At 37.8% G+C, this 19,459-nt stretch overlaps 2 protein-coding genes across 2 annotated transcripts in view; one reads left to right on the top strand and one right to left on the bottom strand.

Moving 5' to 3' along the window:
• Positions 1 to 19,244, bottom strand: part of LRRC17 (leucine rich repeat containing 17) — a 34,276-nt gene extending 15,032 nt beyond the window's left edge. The window contains exon 1 of the mRNA XM_043588671.1: positions 15,940 to 19,244. The gene's annotated coding sequence lies outside the window, so the exon portion shown is untranslated. The remainder of the gene's footprint in view (positions 1 to 15,939) is intronic.
• Positions 1 to 19,459, top strand: part of FBXL13 (F-box and leucine rich repeat protein 13) — a 218,262-nt gene that overhangs the window by 121,527 nt on the left and 77,276 nt on the right. The window contains exons 10-12 of the mRNA XM_043588673.1: positions 2,733 to 2,785; positions 6,678 to 6,778; positions 15,870 to 15,999. Of these exons, the coding sequence (XP_043444608.1) occupies positions 2,733 to 2,785; positions 6,678 to 6,778; positions 15,870 to 15,999 (284 nt within the window). The remainder of the gene's footprint in view (positions 1 to 2,732; positions 2,786 to 6,677; positions 6,779 to 15,869; positions 16,000 to 19,459) is intronic.

Raw genomic sequence — 19,459 nt, forward strand, 5'->3', positions numbered from 1 at the left:
GATAGTAGCAGCTTTTTAAAAAACATTCATTTTCTTTATATGTATATTTTTATTGCGGCATAAATGACATATAACATTATATTTGTTTCAGGTGTGTGACATAATGACTCAATATTTGTATATATTGTGAAATGATCACCACAATAAGTTTTTTGTTTTTCTCTTAAGCAAAGACATTGCAATTAATAAAGGAACATCCTGAACAGTGGTGAGTGCACCCTCCCACTTGTCTGGTTTAGTGGCCAAGGGTTTGGCCCCTGAGTTTCAATGAAGACTCTCCTGCTTGCTTAACTATATGACGTCAGGCTAGTTATTTAACCTCAACTTCAGAATCTGTAAAATGGGGCTGATGTAGGGTGCCTGGGTGGTTCAGTCAGTTACACCTCTGTTGATTTTGGCTCAGGTCATGATCTCATGGTTCGTGAGTTCGAGCCCCACATCGAGCTTTTCACTGCTGACGGTGTGGAGCTTGGTTGGGATTCTCTCTCTGCCCCTCCCCTGCTCACACTCTCTATCTCAAAATAAATAAATAAACTTAAAAAAAATGGGGCTGAGGATACCTCGTCGTATTGCTAGGAGAATGAAATGGGCTCATGCACGTAAGACACTTCACAGTACCTGGTCCAGGAGAAGTACTCTACTGTTCAGGGCTTAGCGTTATGAAAATTGAAACACGTAATGTATCAGCACATCAGATTCAAGAAATGAAAGGGATACTTCCAACAGCCTTGAGATGGGCAAAAAAAAAAAAGTAGGTCCCCAACAGCGGTTCTCCTGAGCTTGTTTTTTTCTTTCCTGTACTGTCTCCCAATCACCAACCATATTGAATGTGAGATACAGAAATGCTCAAAGTAAACAGCACTGTCCTTGGCAAGTCTTGCACATCTTGGTTCAAATGTCACCTGAGCAAAGCCTTCTATGACCACTCTGTGTCAAGTGGCATCTCTTCCCACTTGCTAGCCACTCTCTCTGTTCTTTTTTTGTTTTGTTTTTCTCCACAGCACTAATCACCACCTGTCAAAGTAGATATTTTACTTCTTGTGTTTACTGTCAGCCTCCCCCAGTGAGGATGTGAACTCCCTAAAGGCAGGGACCTTTGTCTATTTTGTTCACTTGCTGTACTTGTAGCACCTGTAGAGTTTCTGGCATATAACAGGTTCTTTGTTTTTTCTTAATTTTTTAAAATGTTTTATTATATTTTTGAGAGAGAGGGAGAGACAGAGTGTGAGTGGGGGAGGGGAAGGTGCATGGAGAGAGGGAGACACAGAATCCAAAGTAGGTTCCAGGCTCTGAGTTGTCAGCATAGAGCCCAAGCGGGGCTTGAACCCACAAACCATGAGATCATGACCTGAGCCCATGACCTGAGTTAAGTTGGTCACTTAACTGACTGAGCCACCCAGGTGCCCCCACGTAACAGGTTCTTGATAAGTATTTGTTAAATGCATGACTTACTCTCAGGTAAGTATTCTCTAAAAATATTAATATCATAAATTTAGTTATTGCATTGTTTGGGGAATCTATTTTCTTCCTTAACGAGTATTACTGATGACTTCCAAGATCTGTACATTTTAAAGAATTGTTTTCACTTTTAAATTCTGAAAGTGGTTTTGGTTTGCATTTATTACTTAGGACACAGTCCATTCTTGGCAAAGGAAGAAATGTTCAAAATCGATTTATAATTAATAACATTTCTGTTGTTATTATTGTGGGGCTAAGTGGTTATGAGCAGCAGATGTGTTTTCTATTCATTGTAGCAGTGTGGATGCCAGGATGTTTGGAGTTTTCCTGCTCGATGGGGGTCTCCTCCACCTAGAATGACTTTCCCCTCTTTGCCTCAAGTGTTCCTCTCCTTTACTGTTTTGTGTCCTCTCCCCTAGATGCTTGTTTTCTGTCTCAGATTTGGAGTTGTACTTTCTGTCGGTCTAGCCCCAGAGTGCTGATTGTAGAACACTTTGCTACCCAGCTCTTTGTGGACATGTGTCCTCTTCCCTGTGACACCATAAGCTGTACAGTTGCCCCTGGTCCTAGAGCAAATCAGACACTTGGCCTTTCTGGTCCTCCATTTCTCTGCAATTCATTATAAATTGTATGTAGATCTAATCTAAACAAATCCTAAACATTTTATTAATTATTACGCATGCTGAATTATTTACAATATGCATGCTGAGGTAGGAGGGGGATGTGTCCTTGTGCCTATAGCTTCCTTCAAAATGCATAAAAATAAGATGGATTGAAAGATAGACAGAAAGATGGATATGTAGGTGAAGAAGTGATAACGCAAATATCGTGCAATAGAAATAGAATCTTGGTAATGGGTATATTCATTGTACAAATCTTCAAGTCTTTCCACTTTTCTGTGTTTGAAAAATTTTACAATAAAATAATAAAAGAAAACAAAATCCCCAAAATGAGCAAAAAGCCATGCCACAAAATAAGCAGGTTGGTTTTCTTCAAAGCTCTAAGTATATACTGTTTTTCCCAGAGTAGTACTTTTCTTTTTTCCCCTTCCTTCTGTAATCCTCAAGCAATAATAAACATGTATATATATTTTAATTTTAAAGCCAGAAGGAATCGGTTTTCTGGGAAAAGGAACCATATACTTAGAACAAGTTACATGCCAAGATTTTTGTTTGTTTTCTAATGAATACATCACATCGAATGTAGAATGGAAAAATTTTAAGTTTAAACATTTGTACTATGTTGTTTAGTAATGTTTAACTTGTTTGATTTAGGCCTCTGTAGAAATTTGCAAGAGCTGAATGTCTCTGACTGCCCAACACTCACAGTGAGTATATGAAGTTTATTTTACTGTTATTTATATAGATTCAGACTTGCTATATTGGAGTGCCAATACACAGAGATTTTGCCAAAATGCATGCCTGTCTGCTCATTTAGGATCAAATGTGTAAAAAAAGCAAACTATGTTAAACATTGGCAAGAAATGTTATCCCATTTGTATAATGCTATTTATTATTCATCCTGTAGCTATATGCCCAAGGTTGGAGTCTCTGGCAAGTGGAAACTATTCAACAATTACATAAAAATGAACTATATTTATATTTAAGACCATGTGTGTCTGAGACAGAAAAAACTGGTCCCAGTAGAGACAATAGGCTCATTTTAGTGGTCTTCACGGCTATCAGGTGTGTGCCAAAGAAGACAGAAATGAACATGTAACCCAGGGCAGCTCCTTCCTGGCCTTCTTTCCAAGCTTTTCTTTCACTTGCAATCTGTCTTCCACCCTGTGAGCACATACACTTTCTAAAAGGAAGATCTGATTATTTCACTCCCATTTTCCATAATTTATACACACATTCGCCACCTACACTGTTGATAAAGTCAAAGCTCTTTAACAAGCTCTACCTCAAACACCCTCTGTACTCTTGGCTTTGCCTCCTTTTCCAGCCTCATCTTGCTCCAATCCCTGCATTTACATTAAGCTGCAGCAACCATGCACTGCTATGTTTTCTTTGCTGCATGAGCCAAGCTTCTCTTTGCTGTTTCACTTTTGCTCAGCCTGTGCTCTTGGCATGGAATGCCCTTTCGCTTTGTCCTCAGGTGTTGTTATCCTCTTTGTCAGGCTTGAAGGCTTACTTTCGGTACTGCTTGCTTTATCAAGACATCACTGACTCCCAGGGCTGGGTTTGTTGCAGCTCCTCTGGGTCCCTCTAATAAGTAGCCCTAATCACAGTGTTTCTGCCTCCTCCAGTAGCCTACGGGGCCCAAAGCACAGGAGATGTGTCTTATTTTTTGTGGTAGTCATAGCACATAGCACAGATCTTGGCATGGTAAACACTCTATACATTTGTTTAATGAATGGAGTTGTATGGAGACATCTAGCAGGTAATGGACAACATGGCACAGAACTTGAGATTCCATCTTGGGTTGACATGTTCGTATGCTTAGTTAACATCACAAAAGTGAATATGGTCAGCCTAGAGAGAGAAAGAAGGCATGAGAAGACGATTTAGGAGTAAAACTTGGGGGCATTGCTGACTTTTAGAAGTAGACAGAGAAGAAATAGCAAAGAATCTCCAGAAAGAACAGTGGGAGAAGCAGGGTGAAAACAGAGGAGTCTGACTGCGTCATGCTTCATTAAGCAGCAACTCCAGAGTGACATCCACACCCTTGACTCCTCCTTGCTACCTCCCAGCATCATCATTATTGTCCTTTCTTTCAAATTTCTGTTTCATTCGGTGGATATTTTTAGTACCTACTACATTAAAGATGTATTTATTTTTATATATAAAGATATACAGGGAGTTTATACACTATAAAATACAGGTGTTAGAGGGAACTTAAAATGAATCAAGTTTCAGTTCCTGTCCTCAGGGAGCTTCAGTTCAGCACTTGAATAACAGATCACAGTCTTGAAATATGGCTTTGTAATAGGAAAGCCAAAACAATGCCATCCGGATTGAATTTGTGAACATCAAAGTCTTTCCCAGTTTTGGAGTCTAATACTATACAGAGCTGATAATTTTATCCAGCTACATTTTACTATTGTTTTTCGCTTTGAGACATAAACTGGGGAGACAGGTTTACATTTAAGGAGCCATGTAACATCCTTTCAGAAAACTTTATTTCTAAGAAACTTGACTTATGAATATATTACACTCAGAAAGATTTGAGTGCATTGTGGACAAATTCAGAAACCATTTTGCAATAAGGATACTCAGTTTTTGAGTTTATGTACTCAAGTGTTTGGGGATTGAAACTTGAGTTCTTTTAAACACTGAGAATAGGATTCATCTGAAATTTTTTGGATATCCAAGCTCTGCCAGACAGGAAAATCCAGTAAATGGTTTGCCTCCATATCTTAAAGGAAAAATCAGATTCCTCTATGGTGCAGAAGACATACTTTATCTTGCTCTTCCTGGCCCCACATTTTCATCTTTTCTGTGGTTACCTCTCTAAGGGTGGGTGTAGAAACCAGCTTTCTATCCTCTCCTTGTCCAACTCATTTGCATTTTTGCCAGAGACTTTCAACAGGTGTACAATCACTTTGATATTTGATTGGTACCATGAACATTTTTGAAGATAGATTTTGTTTATATTAAAGTACAATGCCGCTCGTTATGGTTATTCTCTCCATACCTCTGGGAAACATGTACGGCATACTTTTTTTTTAAATCAATCCATGTATATCTAAATCACACATTTTAGTTTGGAGTGTCTAGAAAAATCACTGGCAGCTTGAATGCAGTGGCAAGAATACAGTGCCCTTGTACTCATGCCATGTACTTGTACCTTTCCCTACAGCAGAACTACAGCTTTTACAACTGCATGATTTTGTTATTTTAATATCCTTGACTCTGGGAAATAGCTAGGAATACAATGTTAAACACTGATGATCCCACTGAAAATAAGCCTTTGCCATCCTTAGTGGTATTGGAGGTGGCCATACTGAACATGCAGAATTCTTTCCCAAACCACATCCCCTAGTCAAGTGACGATTTACCTCTTCCTGCAATGGCCTATTCTTTCCAGGACTGATGTGCCACAAATATTTAAAATGAGCTGACCTTGTCGGTGTCCCTAGGGAGACTCATCAACCATAATTAAATAAATAAAAACCATGCTGCTACTTACTCATACTAAAGCATTTTATAAGTAGTTACCCATATGGGAAGGAGTTCATTGCAATGAAAGCTTGCAAGTGATCTGGTCTTGTAAATGCCAAGATAGGGCTCATGCTTGAAATCACTATTTGTTTTGCTGTCTCATTCATGTCATAGTGGAATTATACCCTGGTACCCCAGTTTCAGCTCTCTGGGGGAGGGTTTCTTGAATCTTTGAGAGTGTTGCCCACAATACCCTCAACACTGAACTTCACGTTCAACATGTATGTAGCCTATATTTTACTTCAGACCATCTCAAACTTACCATAAATTTGGTGAGAATCTGTTTAGCTGTTTTAATAATTCAGTAATAGAACCACAAAAAATTACACACACACACACACACACACACACACACATTTCTTTACATGTGTAAATATGGAGTCACTTTTAATGAAGTCCAGTTGAGAACATTTACTATTCCTGTCTTTCAGAATGATTTTAGTAAGCTTAAAAATAGATCAGGTTTTAATCACTTTCATGCATCTGAAGAGTCAGGAGCATTTGACACTCTGACACTTAAGCTCAAATTTCCTGTCAGAGTTGAACTTACAAGGGTTCAAATTTTAACGAAGTGTCACTGTGATCAAATGGGACTTGATTTCCAAAGAAGGGGAAGGGGAGAGAGTAATGAAGCTTCAAACAAAACCATCACCTTCTATTTAATTTGACTTACAACCGTTATCAAAGAATTGAAGAGACCAAGCCTTGCATGGTATTTTTGGAGCAGGGAGATAGATAGCAGAGAGATCATGGGGAAATAACAGAGCCTGTTAGACTTTTAAAAAAATTTTTTTAAAATGTTTATTTATTTTTGAGAGAGAGAGAGATTGAGAGACAAACAGAGCACTAGTGGGGAAGGGGCAGAGAGAGAGGGAGACACAGAATCTGAAGCATGCTCCAGGCTCCAAGCTGTCAGCACAGAGCCCCATGCGGAACTTGAACCCATGAACCGTGAGATCATGACCTGAGCCAAAGTTGGATGCTTCACCGACTGAGTCATTCAGGCATCTCCTGTTAGACTTTGATAAGATTCTTCCCTCTGTTTTTATGCAGGATGAATCAATGAGATACATCTCTGAAGGCTGTCCTGGAGTCCTGTACCTCAATCTATCTAACACAATTATCACCAACAGGACCATGAGATTGCTGCCGAGGTAATGTTTGTGTTATAGGTGTTATACTTAAAATAGTGATGCTCCTCCAGGTTCTGGCTTGTTCCAGCACTGCCCACCATCTAACCATCTAGCACCCCACCATCATGGCACCACTAATCTAGTAACAGGACTGCTGGTTTCAAGTCCCCAACCTGGTGCCTATTCTCTCCCTCCTGGGCAGGCCCAGATTAAATAACTGGTCCTCTGCTTGGCCAACATTTCTGTGTCACTCTTACAGCAATGTGCCCAGTAGCTTGATTAGGCTCTGCCAGTCTCTTTCTGGTCCTTCTTCCTGGGCAATGGAGCCTGGCTTCTAAATTCCAGTCCCATGTCTGGACTTTTTGACAACAGAACACCAGTGCCCTCCTTTCTTTGACCTTGAACACTGTGATCCCATATTCCCTGTTGCCATGCTCTGGTTACCTGTTGGGACCTCCACCACCTCCAGGAAATCTGATACGAGTTGTTTTTTGATCTATGGGCTGAATACAAATGTCGCATCTCCTCAGCTAGTGCTTCGTTGGAGGAGAAGGGACAGAAGACTACAAGACATCACCAAAAGTTGACAGGATATTCAAATTTTATGTCATTCAATTATTTATTTTCACCAAGGAAATACTAATCAGGAAGAGAAGATAATCATATTGGGAGACATTCAAAACATTTTTTTCAAACTATTGTGAAAGAATAAATTATTTTTGAGAATATAACTTTTTGAGATTCTTTGAAAAATAACAGCAAAGCATTTGAAAAAGCTAGAGAAAATTCTGGGTGGTTATTTTCCTTATCTTCTGTCTCTGATCATTTTCTAGAAATGTGTAAGCCTAAAAAAAGTGGTAACATATTTTCTGTTTATCCCATTAATTGAGTTTCCACATTTTAGTCAAGTCTGTTTAGTCAAATCTATCAAATTTTTCCTTTGAAATTTCTTCTGATACTTTTTAACTTTTAAATAAAGGTTTTCTTCCTTCCAGGTGTTTGATGTCATTTGTTATTTTTTTCTTGTATGATTTGTTTTTACTTAAATCTATAATCAATCTAGAATTTATTTTGGTAGATAAATGAGGCAACAATGTAATAGGGTTCAGCAAACTATGACTCGTGTGGTCCAAAGCCTGACTTAATGTAGTCCATGAGCTAAGAATATTTTTTACACTTTCAGAGTTGTTAAGGGGTGCCTGGATGGCCCATTCGGTTAAGCTTCTGGCTCTTGGTTTTAATTAAATTTTAATTTTAATTTCTCATTATGTTTTCCAAATGGTCATTTTTGGACTTGGGTACAAGGTACAAGTGTCCTTTTAATGTTTTAATTTGTAAGATTTAATTGATTTCTTTCATTTGTAAGATTTAATATGAAATTACCTCTGAATAAGAATATAGGCAAAGCTTGTAAGATTTAATAAGTATTGTTCTCATTTTGTAAACTGTTGCACATTTGTTTTCATCTTTGACCCAATAATTATTTAGAAGAGAATTTTTGGTTCCAAGTAGTTGAAGTTTCTTTGATTAGGCTTCTGGTTTTAATTTCTAATTTTGTACACTGTGGTCAAGAAATGTGGGCTGAATTATTTCTACCTTTTGGAATTTATTGAGATTTCTTGGTGGACCAGTTTATATAATTAATTTTAGTAAATCATCCATGAATGCTTAAAACAAGAGAGTTTCTTTTAGAGAACAAAATTTCTACGTGTGTGTATATATGTATGAATTCTTGATATTTCACAGTATAATAGTGATACATTGGTTGTCTTTTAGAATCAAGCTTCTTTATTTTGATATTTTTATTTTATATATAAAGATTAATAAGTAGCAGGTTTCAATATAGATTATAGCATTTATTCACATAAAATTACATTCTTTACTCTGGTTGATGTTCCTTTGCCTCAGATTCTTTATCTGCTATTAATATAGTCATCTTTATTTTCTTTTGCTTATGGTTTTTTGGAATAACTTTATGTATCCCTGTATTTTTAATCTTTATGTTGGTGTATTTTAGGTTTGTCTTTTATATGAATCACATAGCTAACATAGTTTACGAGTAATACTTCCTTTCAAAATTGAGTGTATGGTTTTATTTTTATGATCTTGCTTTGTTTTTGATTTTTTATGTTACTGTACTGTATTCATTGTTTCTGCCTTTTGCTATGTAAACTATATTGTTTACTTTTATAATCTTAATGTATTTCAGAGGTATGTGCACATTCTGTTCTGTATTCTAACTAGTGGCTATGTGTATGTTTTTTTTAAAAAACATGCTTTTAATATGCATTTCTTTAGTTATCAAAGTTGTGACGGAACAATGATGTTGGTTAGAGATCTAATACTCTTTCATTCTCCCTTGAACTTGATGCTTCTCTACTTCCACCCCCTTGTCCATAAACACATATTATTTGTGATTTTTAGTAATCATCTAACTTACTTTCAATATTGATTTTTCATGTTTGTGCTCAATATTGTGATCATATTTATGATTATGGAGTCCTACCTCTAAGTTTGCCATTCATTGATGGTCCATTTGTTCCACAATTTCCTTAATCTTTATTTCTGACTTTGATTCATCTCATGATGACTGGACATATAGTTTTAAAACCTCTTTATTGAGAAAGATAAACAAGTGTTAGATTTTTAGCCATTGCTTTCTGAAAATGACTTTCTTTTGTCTTGAAGGGTGAACAACAACTTCTCTTGGTGTATAGCTCTTGAATTATGTCCCTTACTTTATTCTTAAAAACCTACAAATATTGCCACATAATCTTTGGTATTTCAGGTTAAAGAGAAGTGTAAAGCTAGCTTGATTTTTTTTTGTTGTTCCTTTGTTGGAAACCTATTTTTCTGCCAAAATGCTTGCAAGAATTTCCTTTTTACTGAGAAATTAAAAACATTATCCGAGCTTAATTGTATTCTTTCAATTAACTTTTCCTGGAACATAGTAAACCTTTTGAATATTAAAACTTAGATCTTTTCTCAGGCAAGGAAGGCATTTTCCTTTTTAATGCTTCTATTCCATTTGTTCAGGTTTTGTCTTAAGAATCCTGTTTTATTCTCAGATAGAATTTTTATTCCTGTACTTCAAAGCTGTCATCTTCTCTCTCATCATTTTTATCTCTGTATACATTTCCTCAACATACTGCATTCTCCATATCAGTAGTTCTCAAAGTGTGTTCCAAGAATAGCTGGGTTCCAATAAATGTTTAATAACTAGTTTGGGTAGGGGTTAAGGGGATGTTCTGATTTGTAAGATTTACTGATTTCCGTGGTGTAAATACTACCACCATGATCAATTTTAAGCTACCAACATGATGTCACTGAATGTGGAGTTGGAAAGAAATGCTAATAGTTGGCTCTCATGGGCTGGTGCAAACCAGCTCCAGTGATGCTACTGTGGAGGGTCCTGACCCTTTCAGGAATTCTAAAAGGTGCTCTAGTCCTGCAATATAGAATATCACTCAATACTTTTCTTTAGGAATTCCATAGGGAGATGTATATGCATATGTATATATGTACATGTATGAGTGTGTGTGTGTGTATATATATGTATATATATACAGAGAGAGATAACATATATGCTTGTGTGTGTGTGTATATATATATATATATAGAGAGAGAGAGAGAGAGAACATGTATGCTTGTGTGTGTGTGTGTGTGTGTGTGTACAGAAAGAGAATATATTACAAAATCCATTAAATCTCTATGTGAAAAACAGTATTTATGAAGTAGATGATTTGGGATATCATACTTGGAGATAATTTTTTCTCTTAGGAAAATTAAGATAACACTACAACCGTGCATAGTTTCTTAGGAACACCTATTTTGCAAATGAAGCTATACCTTTAGTGGGCAACAGATAAAAAAATAGGTAGGACCCAAAATGAGAATTTTGTTTTGATTTTAACTGTAGTTCTTGTGACTGGGAGAACAATCACGAAAAATATACTTGATATTGATGATTTTTGTCATATAAAAAATGTACACTGACTTTCTTATCTATGATAAAAATACATTTCATTATGATTCCCTATTTTTGTTCTGTTTTTCCATTGTTTCAAATATGTTTGGGAATGCAAAAGTGTTCTTTAAACTATAAATAACCAGAGAAATGTTGTGTGCTGTTGTCATTCTCTCCCCAGTTGCCTTTAGTATTTCTTTCCAAAGAAATCATTTGCCAGAAGAAAAATATAATTTGTTTGCCCTTCTTGACAACATTGATTTGCCAGCTTTTTATTTGAATATTTTTCCTCACTTCTTTGGGGACCTGCTCCATTTTCTGAAGTTGAAAATGAGGGCTGCTCATAGCTCATGCCCATTCCAGGACATTTTTGCTTCTAAATATTTCCTGAATCAAACCCTTTCCATTTACTCCTATTGCCACCACCTAGGTGGCACTCTCAGCGCCTCCTCTGGCCTAGCATCCCTACGGTTCACCCTTGGTCTCTCTTCCCTTCAATCTGTTTTTTTCTTACTCTGTAAGAGGCATCATCCTGAAATGATAGTCTTATCATGTCTTTGACATGCTGAAGGTCTAGACTCTTCCCTTACTGTCCTTTAACATTGATCAAACTTCTCCTGTATAGGTCCTTAACATTATGTGATGAAACCTATCTGCCCTGGTTTTCCAAGGGAAGCCCTTAACTCTGGTCATCTGGATTGCTGCAAGCTTCTCTTTCTCTATAGATGGAATTCCTTTCTCCTGCTCTCTGCTAAGCCATAGCCTTTATACCTTGAGTCATACCATCTACCACAATTCCACATTGATCTCTCCTTTCCCTGAATCCTAACAGCAACATTCATTCACTTTTTTTTTTTTTTTTTTTTTTTTTTTTTACCATGCATTGATCAACTACTGTGTGCGGGACATTCTGGGCATATAGTAGTGAGTAAAGCTATTATGATCTTTGCTCTTTAATGGAATGTCACGTGCTGTAGTGGCATGGTGTTTAATTATTTTTCACATAGTCCCTTCAAATGGCTTGGAAATTTCTTTACACATAGGTGCTCTCAGGTTATATGGTCTTACCCATCTGAGTGGGGCAGAAAGAGTAAGCTGTTTCCTTGACTGTACATCCTCAAGGTCTAGTCTATGAATAAGGTCAAAACACGGCATTTGGATTTCTGCAGGGATCCTATTATGCAAAACTGCCTCTGTGAAACTAAAGAGCCCAGCACTAAATCAAAAGAGACTACCTGCAAATCTTCTCTTGTACAAACTAGACCTTGTCTTGGTGATTTTTTCAGAGAAATCATTGTTTAAATACAGAATTCTACATTCCTTCCAACAGTAATGCCCTCAGGTATTGGTGATCTAATACAGAAGACCTCGATTCTTTAATGGAAAAAAGCCAACAGAAAAAATGTGATCTCTGTAGTTTCTGTAAGAATTGTGATTTTTAAAATTTTTTACAAATATTTTAAATGTTTTATTTATTTTTGAGAGAGAGAGAAGGAGACAGAGGATCCGAAGCAGGCTCCACGCTGTGAGCACAGAACCAGATGTGGGGCTCAAACCCACGAACCGTGAGATCATGACCTGAGCTGAAATCAAGAGTCGGCCACTTAGCTGACTGAGCCACCCATGCACCCCAAGAATTGTTATTTCTTAAAGATTATAGTAGCAGTAGAAAAATAAATCACAAAGAGAAACTCTCCCCCCATTAGAAACAGTTAGTTATCAAATAATTAGGAAAAGATAAACACAGGCTGCAAACACAGCTTCAAAGTGGAATTAGAAATACCAAGTTGTCTCTGGGTTGAGAACATGATGAGCCAGATCTTACTCACGTAAGGGATGTATTTCTTTGCCAAAATTCAGAATAAAAAGTTGCAGTATTGCATAAAATTTGCCAAGTGATTTCACTGTCAACTGATTGTTTTCCCATTCCCAGAAGCTCTGAGTCTGCAGCACTGTAAATCCCTGGAAAGGCCACAGGGCCACTCAAGATTCCTCCTATGCTAGGTTTTCAAACTGATGGTTCCCATGAGGTTCCACTTTGAGGACAGCCACCTAGAGACTTTCAGTCTGGGAGTCATTTAGTCCAATGAACAACTTCTTTTGCCAAATCTGAGGTTCTTAACATGGGGCCAGTGGATCCCCCAAGGAACAAGGATGGAATTCAGAGGTTCAATAAGTTTTTATGGGGGAAAAATCATCCCCGTTTTTGCTAAGCTCTAACTGAAATGTAAGTGAAAAATCAGAATAGCACTAGCAGTTCCTGGGACTCTTTTACCCATAAAAATCTGAAATATTTTCTAACTATAGTTGTTATAGTTATCTCAAAGTATCACTGACATTCATCGCCCCCTCAAAACCATGGGTAGTTATTAGCCCTGCCACTAGATTTGTTATTTAATATTAACATATGATATCATATGTTACATAACAAATATATATATATAATATAAACATGTTAAAAATAAAGAAGCACATATATTATTATTCTACTCATTTGATCCTTAAAAATTTTTGATAATAATATCTTTCAATATAATGAGCTGCTTTTGTAATTTTAAGTATTTTATTCTACGTATTAAAAACATTATGCTGATAAAGGGTCCATAGACCCAGAGGTATCTGTTACACACAAAATGTTAAGAACTCCTCAGTCAATTCCTACTTACAGTATTTGTTAACTGATCACGAGGAGTTAAAAAAATCAAACAACAGCTTTGGACTAGATTTGAATACATTTGAATATGCATGATTTTTGTCAGTAACAGTTACATTATTATAATTAAAGACAGATTAATTGACATAGGGGTTAAAAATGGGTTAAGAACAGTCTGAAAATGTGCAACACACGAAGGGAATAAAAACTACGTCAAAGGCTATCAATCTCACTGGAGTTCAAACGGATTAAATAGGGCTTTAAACCTTGACCAAACTGAGGGTGTAGATGTCATAGGAAATTCCCCCAAACCCTTGGAATCAGTTGTGTGCACCACCTTGTCAGATGAGTACCCATTCCATTATATGAAAGAAGACCCAACAAACTTCATAAGAACAATTAACATGTTATCATTTGAATTAGTAATAACAATACATATTTTTATTTTATTTTTGAAATTTATTTTATTTTTTAAGTTTATTTATTTATTTAGAGAGAGAGAGAGAGAGAGCACAAGTAGGGTAGGGGCAGAGAGAGGAGACAGAATTCCAAGCAGACTCCACACTGTCAGCACAGAGCCCAACACAGGGCTCGAACTCATGAACCATGAGCTGAGATCAAGAGTCAGACGCTTAATCGACTGAGCCACCCAGGCACCCCATATATTTTAAAGCTTCTACCTCCTGATTTTAATCATCAAAAGTCATCCTTAATATATACTCTTACATCTATGTTCTCATAGAATTGTCATACTTCTAAGAGGAAATAGCAGATAGAATTACATCCATGTTACAGATGAGAAAACTGAGGTTCAGGAAAGCTGGACACCGTTGGTCAGGGTTTAGAAAGAAAAGACATCATATTATAATCCCCACTTAACAGATGCAGAAACAATCTCTGAGAGGTTAGGGAAGTTGCAATAAGTGTCAGAGCTGAAATTTGAAACCAGTTTGGTCCGATTCCAAAACTTTGTGTGTTTTCCATTGTGTTGTGCTGTGTGCCTCAGGCTCCCTCCTCCAAATTAGAGAGCTTAAGTGTTGTTAGAAATGACAATCCTCCCTGCACCCTCCACACACCCCAGGAAAGCTGTTCTTGAATCACAAGGGTACCCTTCCAGGGAGAGGAAGATCAAGCATTTTCAAAACTTTGGCATACATCTTCGTTAACTCAAGGGCCCCAGGAGAGGGGACGTGTCCTTGGGATGTTAGTACTGCTTTCTGCTCCATGGCCCTGCCCACAGCCACTGGGGAATCCAGATGGCGTCCCTCTTTGTTCTGTTGAATCTCATGGACACAGCCATTGCCAGAGGGGAATGTGTGTTCTGCATCAAATAAATCACTATGCAATGGGAATCCTTATATCATATAGATGAGTTTTTTCAAACTTTAGTAATCAATCTGATTAATTGTCAATGCTCACATATCTCATTTCCCAATTTTATGTGAAGGTAAATTTCACTTGTCATTTATGGGCTTTTGAGGGACAGAGAGGCATCTTCTTCCACTTTTTTGTTCTTGTTTTCCAACTTGGTGTTAAACTGGTGCGGATCACAAACCGAGAGCATGTTGTTAATTCCATTACAAGACTCGGCAACAGTGGGAGTTCTTGCACTTTTAAAAAATGCCAGGCTTAGGAAGGCTTGGAAAATTGTCCACAGAAGGTCCTCAAACTGTAAGCCCTTGCCGGGTAGTACAGGCTCATCTTAATTACCCTCTTTTTTTTTTTTTTTTTTTTTTCTGGAAGCGATCATTTTGGTCATGGTGGTAATGCCACATTTAATCTGTTTGAACTCCAGTGAGACAGATAGCCTCTGATGTAGTGTTTATTCCCCTCATGTGTTGCCCAACTCATTTGCAGACTGTTCTTTTTAACCCATTTTTAAGCTCTATCAATTAGTCTTTCTTTAACTATAAATATGAAACTGTTACTTATGAAATCATGCATATTCAAATGTCTATTTCAAATCGTTTGCTAATCATGTCCATTTTAAGAGCCTGTTATGTTTAACTTTGCCTCCTTTCTGCCCCCAGTCCTCACTGTCATGTAACAGTTAATCGCCACTTAAATGTTTACAAAGAGTTTGTCCTTCTAGACATTTTGCACATTGTTTTGGTGCTCCAAAGATAAAACCTAAATGCAACAATAATGCAAACTCTGTAACTTTGGTTTTGAACACAAACTAACGTCCAAACAATATGAATGCACAAATCTCCCCCACCCCCAAAGCTTTATCCCAACTAGCTTTCTTAAAAATCGAGGCAAATCTTTATTTTCATCTAAAATGTAATTATGCATTATCTGACATACTACTACAATCTCCTTTACATAACAGGAAGAGAATTAACAATGAAGTCCAACTGTTGAATATCTGCAAGGAGAAAAGATTAATTTAGAGTTTTACTTCTCTTTGTCATAGTGGCTTAAGAAAGATGTGGAAAACGACTCAAGTTTAATCCCCTTCCTTCCTCTCTTTTCTTGTCCTGTCTTTTCAGGCACTTCCACAACTTACAGAATCTCAGCTTGGCTTACTGCAAAAAGTTCACAGACAAAGGATTACGGTACCTGAATTTAGGGGATGGATGCCACAAGCTCATCTATTTGGACCTTTCCGGCTGCACCCAGGTTTGTCTTTCAATCTTCTCTTTCCTGCAGCGGGCAAGGAAGTCCTCCGGAGGACGGGCTACATCCAGCCCTCATGTTATACTAATGCTGTGCACGGACTGCAGCACACTTTTCAGAGGTTTTGAATTACACAGCCACAGCTGCTTAAATTTTCCCCAGGATCGCTACTATAGGCTCTTGGCTTCCTTCCACTGGAATGTCACATCCACACACAGGCCGAGCTCAGGGGATGATGAAACAGACCATTTCTGTGTAGATACTTCAAGCACAATTATAATACCAGAGTTCCAAATGTTGAAAACTGTAGAATTGCTACCAGATACAAACACAGGAGAAACCTTCTTGGGGGAGGATTGGCAAAGAACTTCCTGGAAAGTCAATTAGCTCCCACATGGGCTTTCAAAAAATAAATGGGTATTGGGTCAAATGCTGCGAGTTCTAAATGTAAGAAAGGAAATACAACAAAGGTTGTAATTTCTAAAACTGCATTGTATCCTTGTGCTAAATAACATGGAGATTTGAGATGTACATAGGGAAATACTTTAGTTTGAGGGAACAAGGTAAAGGAAAATTGGGTAGAAAATCGGTGGAGTTGAGGAGGGTAGGTCATGGCACTTTGCGAACAGTTACTGCCTCACTGGTAGTTTCTTCTTGATTTTGGCAGATTTAAGTCATTATTCTTTTAACTTCTTTTCTTTCACCTCTCTAGGTATTTTGTTAATGTATGTTCCTCCTTCTACAGAAATAATACAATTGCACAGATGAGAACTGGCTGAAACCTGGATAGTTACTGTTTATTGAGTTGTTACTATATGCCGGGCACTATATTGAGTGCCTCACATAGATCAGATTCACTACAAATGCTGTGTAGTTGGTATTTATTGTGCCCATTTAGGAATGCAGAGGCTAGGCTCCCAAGGTTGCCCAGCTGGTGAAAGCACAGGGTACTGGGGCAGTTGTAAGCACCTGTTGGTACCTACATAGGCAGGCAGAGTCCCCTGGAGGGCATTTAGGCATACAATGGGCTTCTCCTCCAAGTGCTTAAATGGATAGAACTTAGTCACCGTCACTGGCATCCCATGGTGCCCTGGTACACTAGGCAGTAGGGAGGATGTGGGGGCAAGGAGGGGAGGGCTCTGAGCTAGAGTTGAAACATCTAGAATTTACATTTATTTCTGACCTACTGGTATGTAGCTTGCTAAACATCAACAAGAGACGGACTTACCATTCTCTCCAGCTTCCCTCGACTTCAGACCGGCTTCTTCCTGACTCTAGGTCCCTGACCTCCCTTAGAGCGTTTCTTCTAGAAAACTTGAAACTGGTCATTCTTTCTTTGCTCTCCTTGAGATAGATAGAAACTTCTTTAAAAGCTTCTTGCCAGTGTTACAACCCAGGAACGCCTCCCTCAAGGACCTGGGAGCCATCCTTTGATACATAATCATTAAGGGTAGTGGCACGTGTATCTTCCAGTCTCTCTGGGAGGGTAGGTGTCTACTTTCGATATGGGTGTACGCATCCTATTGATTGCTCTCCCCTCTAAAGATACATCCTCCACTATTTTCCACCAGCTAACCAAGTCCTTAAAAACCCTCCCCACAGTGTGACTTACCTCCTTCTTCTCAGTTTCCACAAGGTAATGGCGACAACATACAGTTCATACACAAACACATGAACACACATGCACATGTCCCTAAGGATAAATATTCTCAGACACAGTAAAGTCAAAATGAGAGGTTTCCAATCAATGTGCCTCTACTCTAGCCAGATATACATGCAGAACTCACAGATACAGTTTATCTACTTTTAAATTTTGAGCCAACATTTTAAATTCTGGAGTTTTCATAAAGAAATCTAGACTCCAAGCTTCTCTTAAAAAACTGGAAAAACTAACGAAATTGGGCCTACATCACCATATGGCAACAAAGGGCTGGAACTGAGTCAGCCTCGTCCCCTTGAAATGGCGTGTGCTGGCTTCTCCTCCACTCGGTAGCATCCACACATGCATACCTACCAATTAACTGCATGGCCTGCCTGTCCTCGGTGGGTATTTAAGTTTGGTCTGAATGTATAAAGAATAGATTTTTTTTCCCCGACTGGCCCTTAATTTGTACATCTCAATCCACAGTGAAGTTAGTATTTCACAGTGCTATGCAAAGCAACGTTAATTTCTTTTGTTCATCTGTCTTTCACTTCCATTTGTTTATTTTATAATTCAACGGAGATTTAACTCCAGGTGTCAGACACTGTTTCAGTCACTGGAAATTGTGCCATTTGAAACCGAGCCCCTTCACGTTCACTGAGAGTAAGAAATGGGCTCATTAGTAAGCACAGATCTCCTACAAGCAGATAGAGCTGCTGCTCTAGCTTCAGAAAGAATGAGGAAAGCTTGGATGTTACTGCTTCCGAGGGATGTGTTAAATTCTGTGGGGAGGTTCTGTCTGCCTCCCCAGCTCTGGGTGTGAGGACAGTTTCACTCTCCCAGGCCTACTTGTATTGACTGGGCGGCACAAAAATGGTTTCAAAGCAGGAAAATCGATGATTCACAAATTTCCCAGGTTCTCTGCTTGGAAACTAAAATCTATTTTCTTTTTACAAGAATTTTGCACTATGAAGTCATGTGTTAGTATATCTGCCAAATAAAAAAGGTCCTAATAAAACAAAAGACTTGAGAATAGAAGCTCACACCTACCTGCTTTTCGCTGGTGTTATCTGTGCCTGCTGCATGCTGGACACGCATGATGAATAAAACAGCATCCCTGTCCTTAAGGAGCTCTGGGTTAACGTAAGTGAAGTCTGTTAAGGGCTAAACTTTAATGCAGTCGTGGCTGCCCCCCAAAAAAGAAAGATGGATTTATACAATACTGTGGAAGTTTTTTAACCATAGTTGTTGGAAAAAATACATAAATGGATAATGGAGAACTGCAAAGAAAAGTGAAAATCGATTACACATGTTTTAGAAATACTCTGAATGCTTTTGGGATTGGATAAACACTATAGGTGCAGTAAGTAATGCGACTGATTTCCTAACAAATACCAGCACTTGCATATACACTTGTGTGTCCTCATCTTTAATGTGACTGAGGGGACGCCGCCTCTGTTCAGTTTCTTCTCAAAAAGTCTCTGCTCACTTGGCCCTAAATCAGGATAAAGCCGTTCCAGTGAGCTCTTACACCATACATTGCAAACTTCTAACAATATACTTGTCACTTTGAATTTTATTTTTTCACTTTTTAAAAACCTTTGCTTTTTTTTCTTTTTACATGTTAAACACAAAAATATGAGAAATGAGCAAAAATTTAAATTATATGAAAATTCACCACCCAGAAATAATAAGGGTAAGGCTTTCTGGTCTTTTTCTATGCACATCTATACTTCTTTTAAACTAAAGTGGATTAGATAGTACACATATCTTTTATTTAATATTCCATAAATATCTTATTTTATTTAACTATATATTATA

Source organism: Prionailurus bengalensis, chromosome A2, assembly GCF_016509475.1.
Source record: "Prionailurus bengalensis isolate Pbe53 chromosome A2, Fcat_Pben_1.1_paternal_pri, whole genome shotgun sequence".
NCBI classification, from domain to species: Eukaryota; Metazoa; Chordata; class Mammalia; order Carnivora; family Felidae; genus Prionailurus; species Prionailurus bengalensis.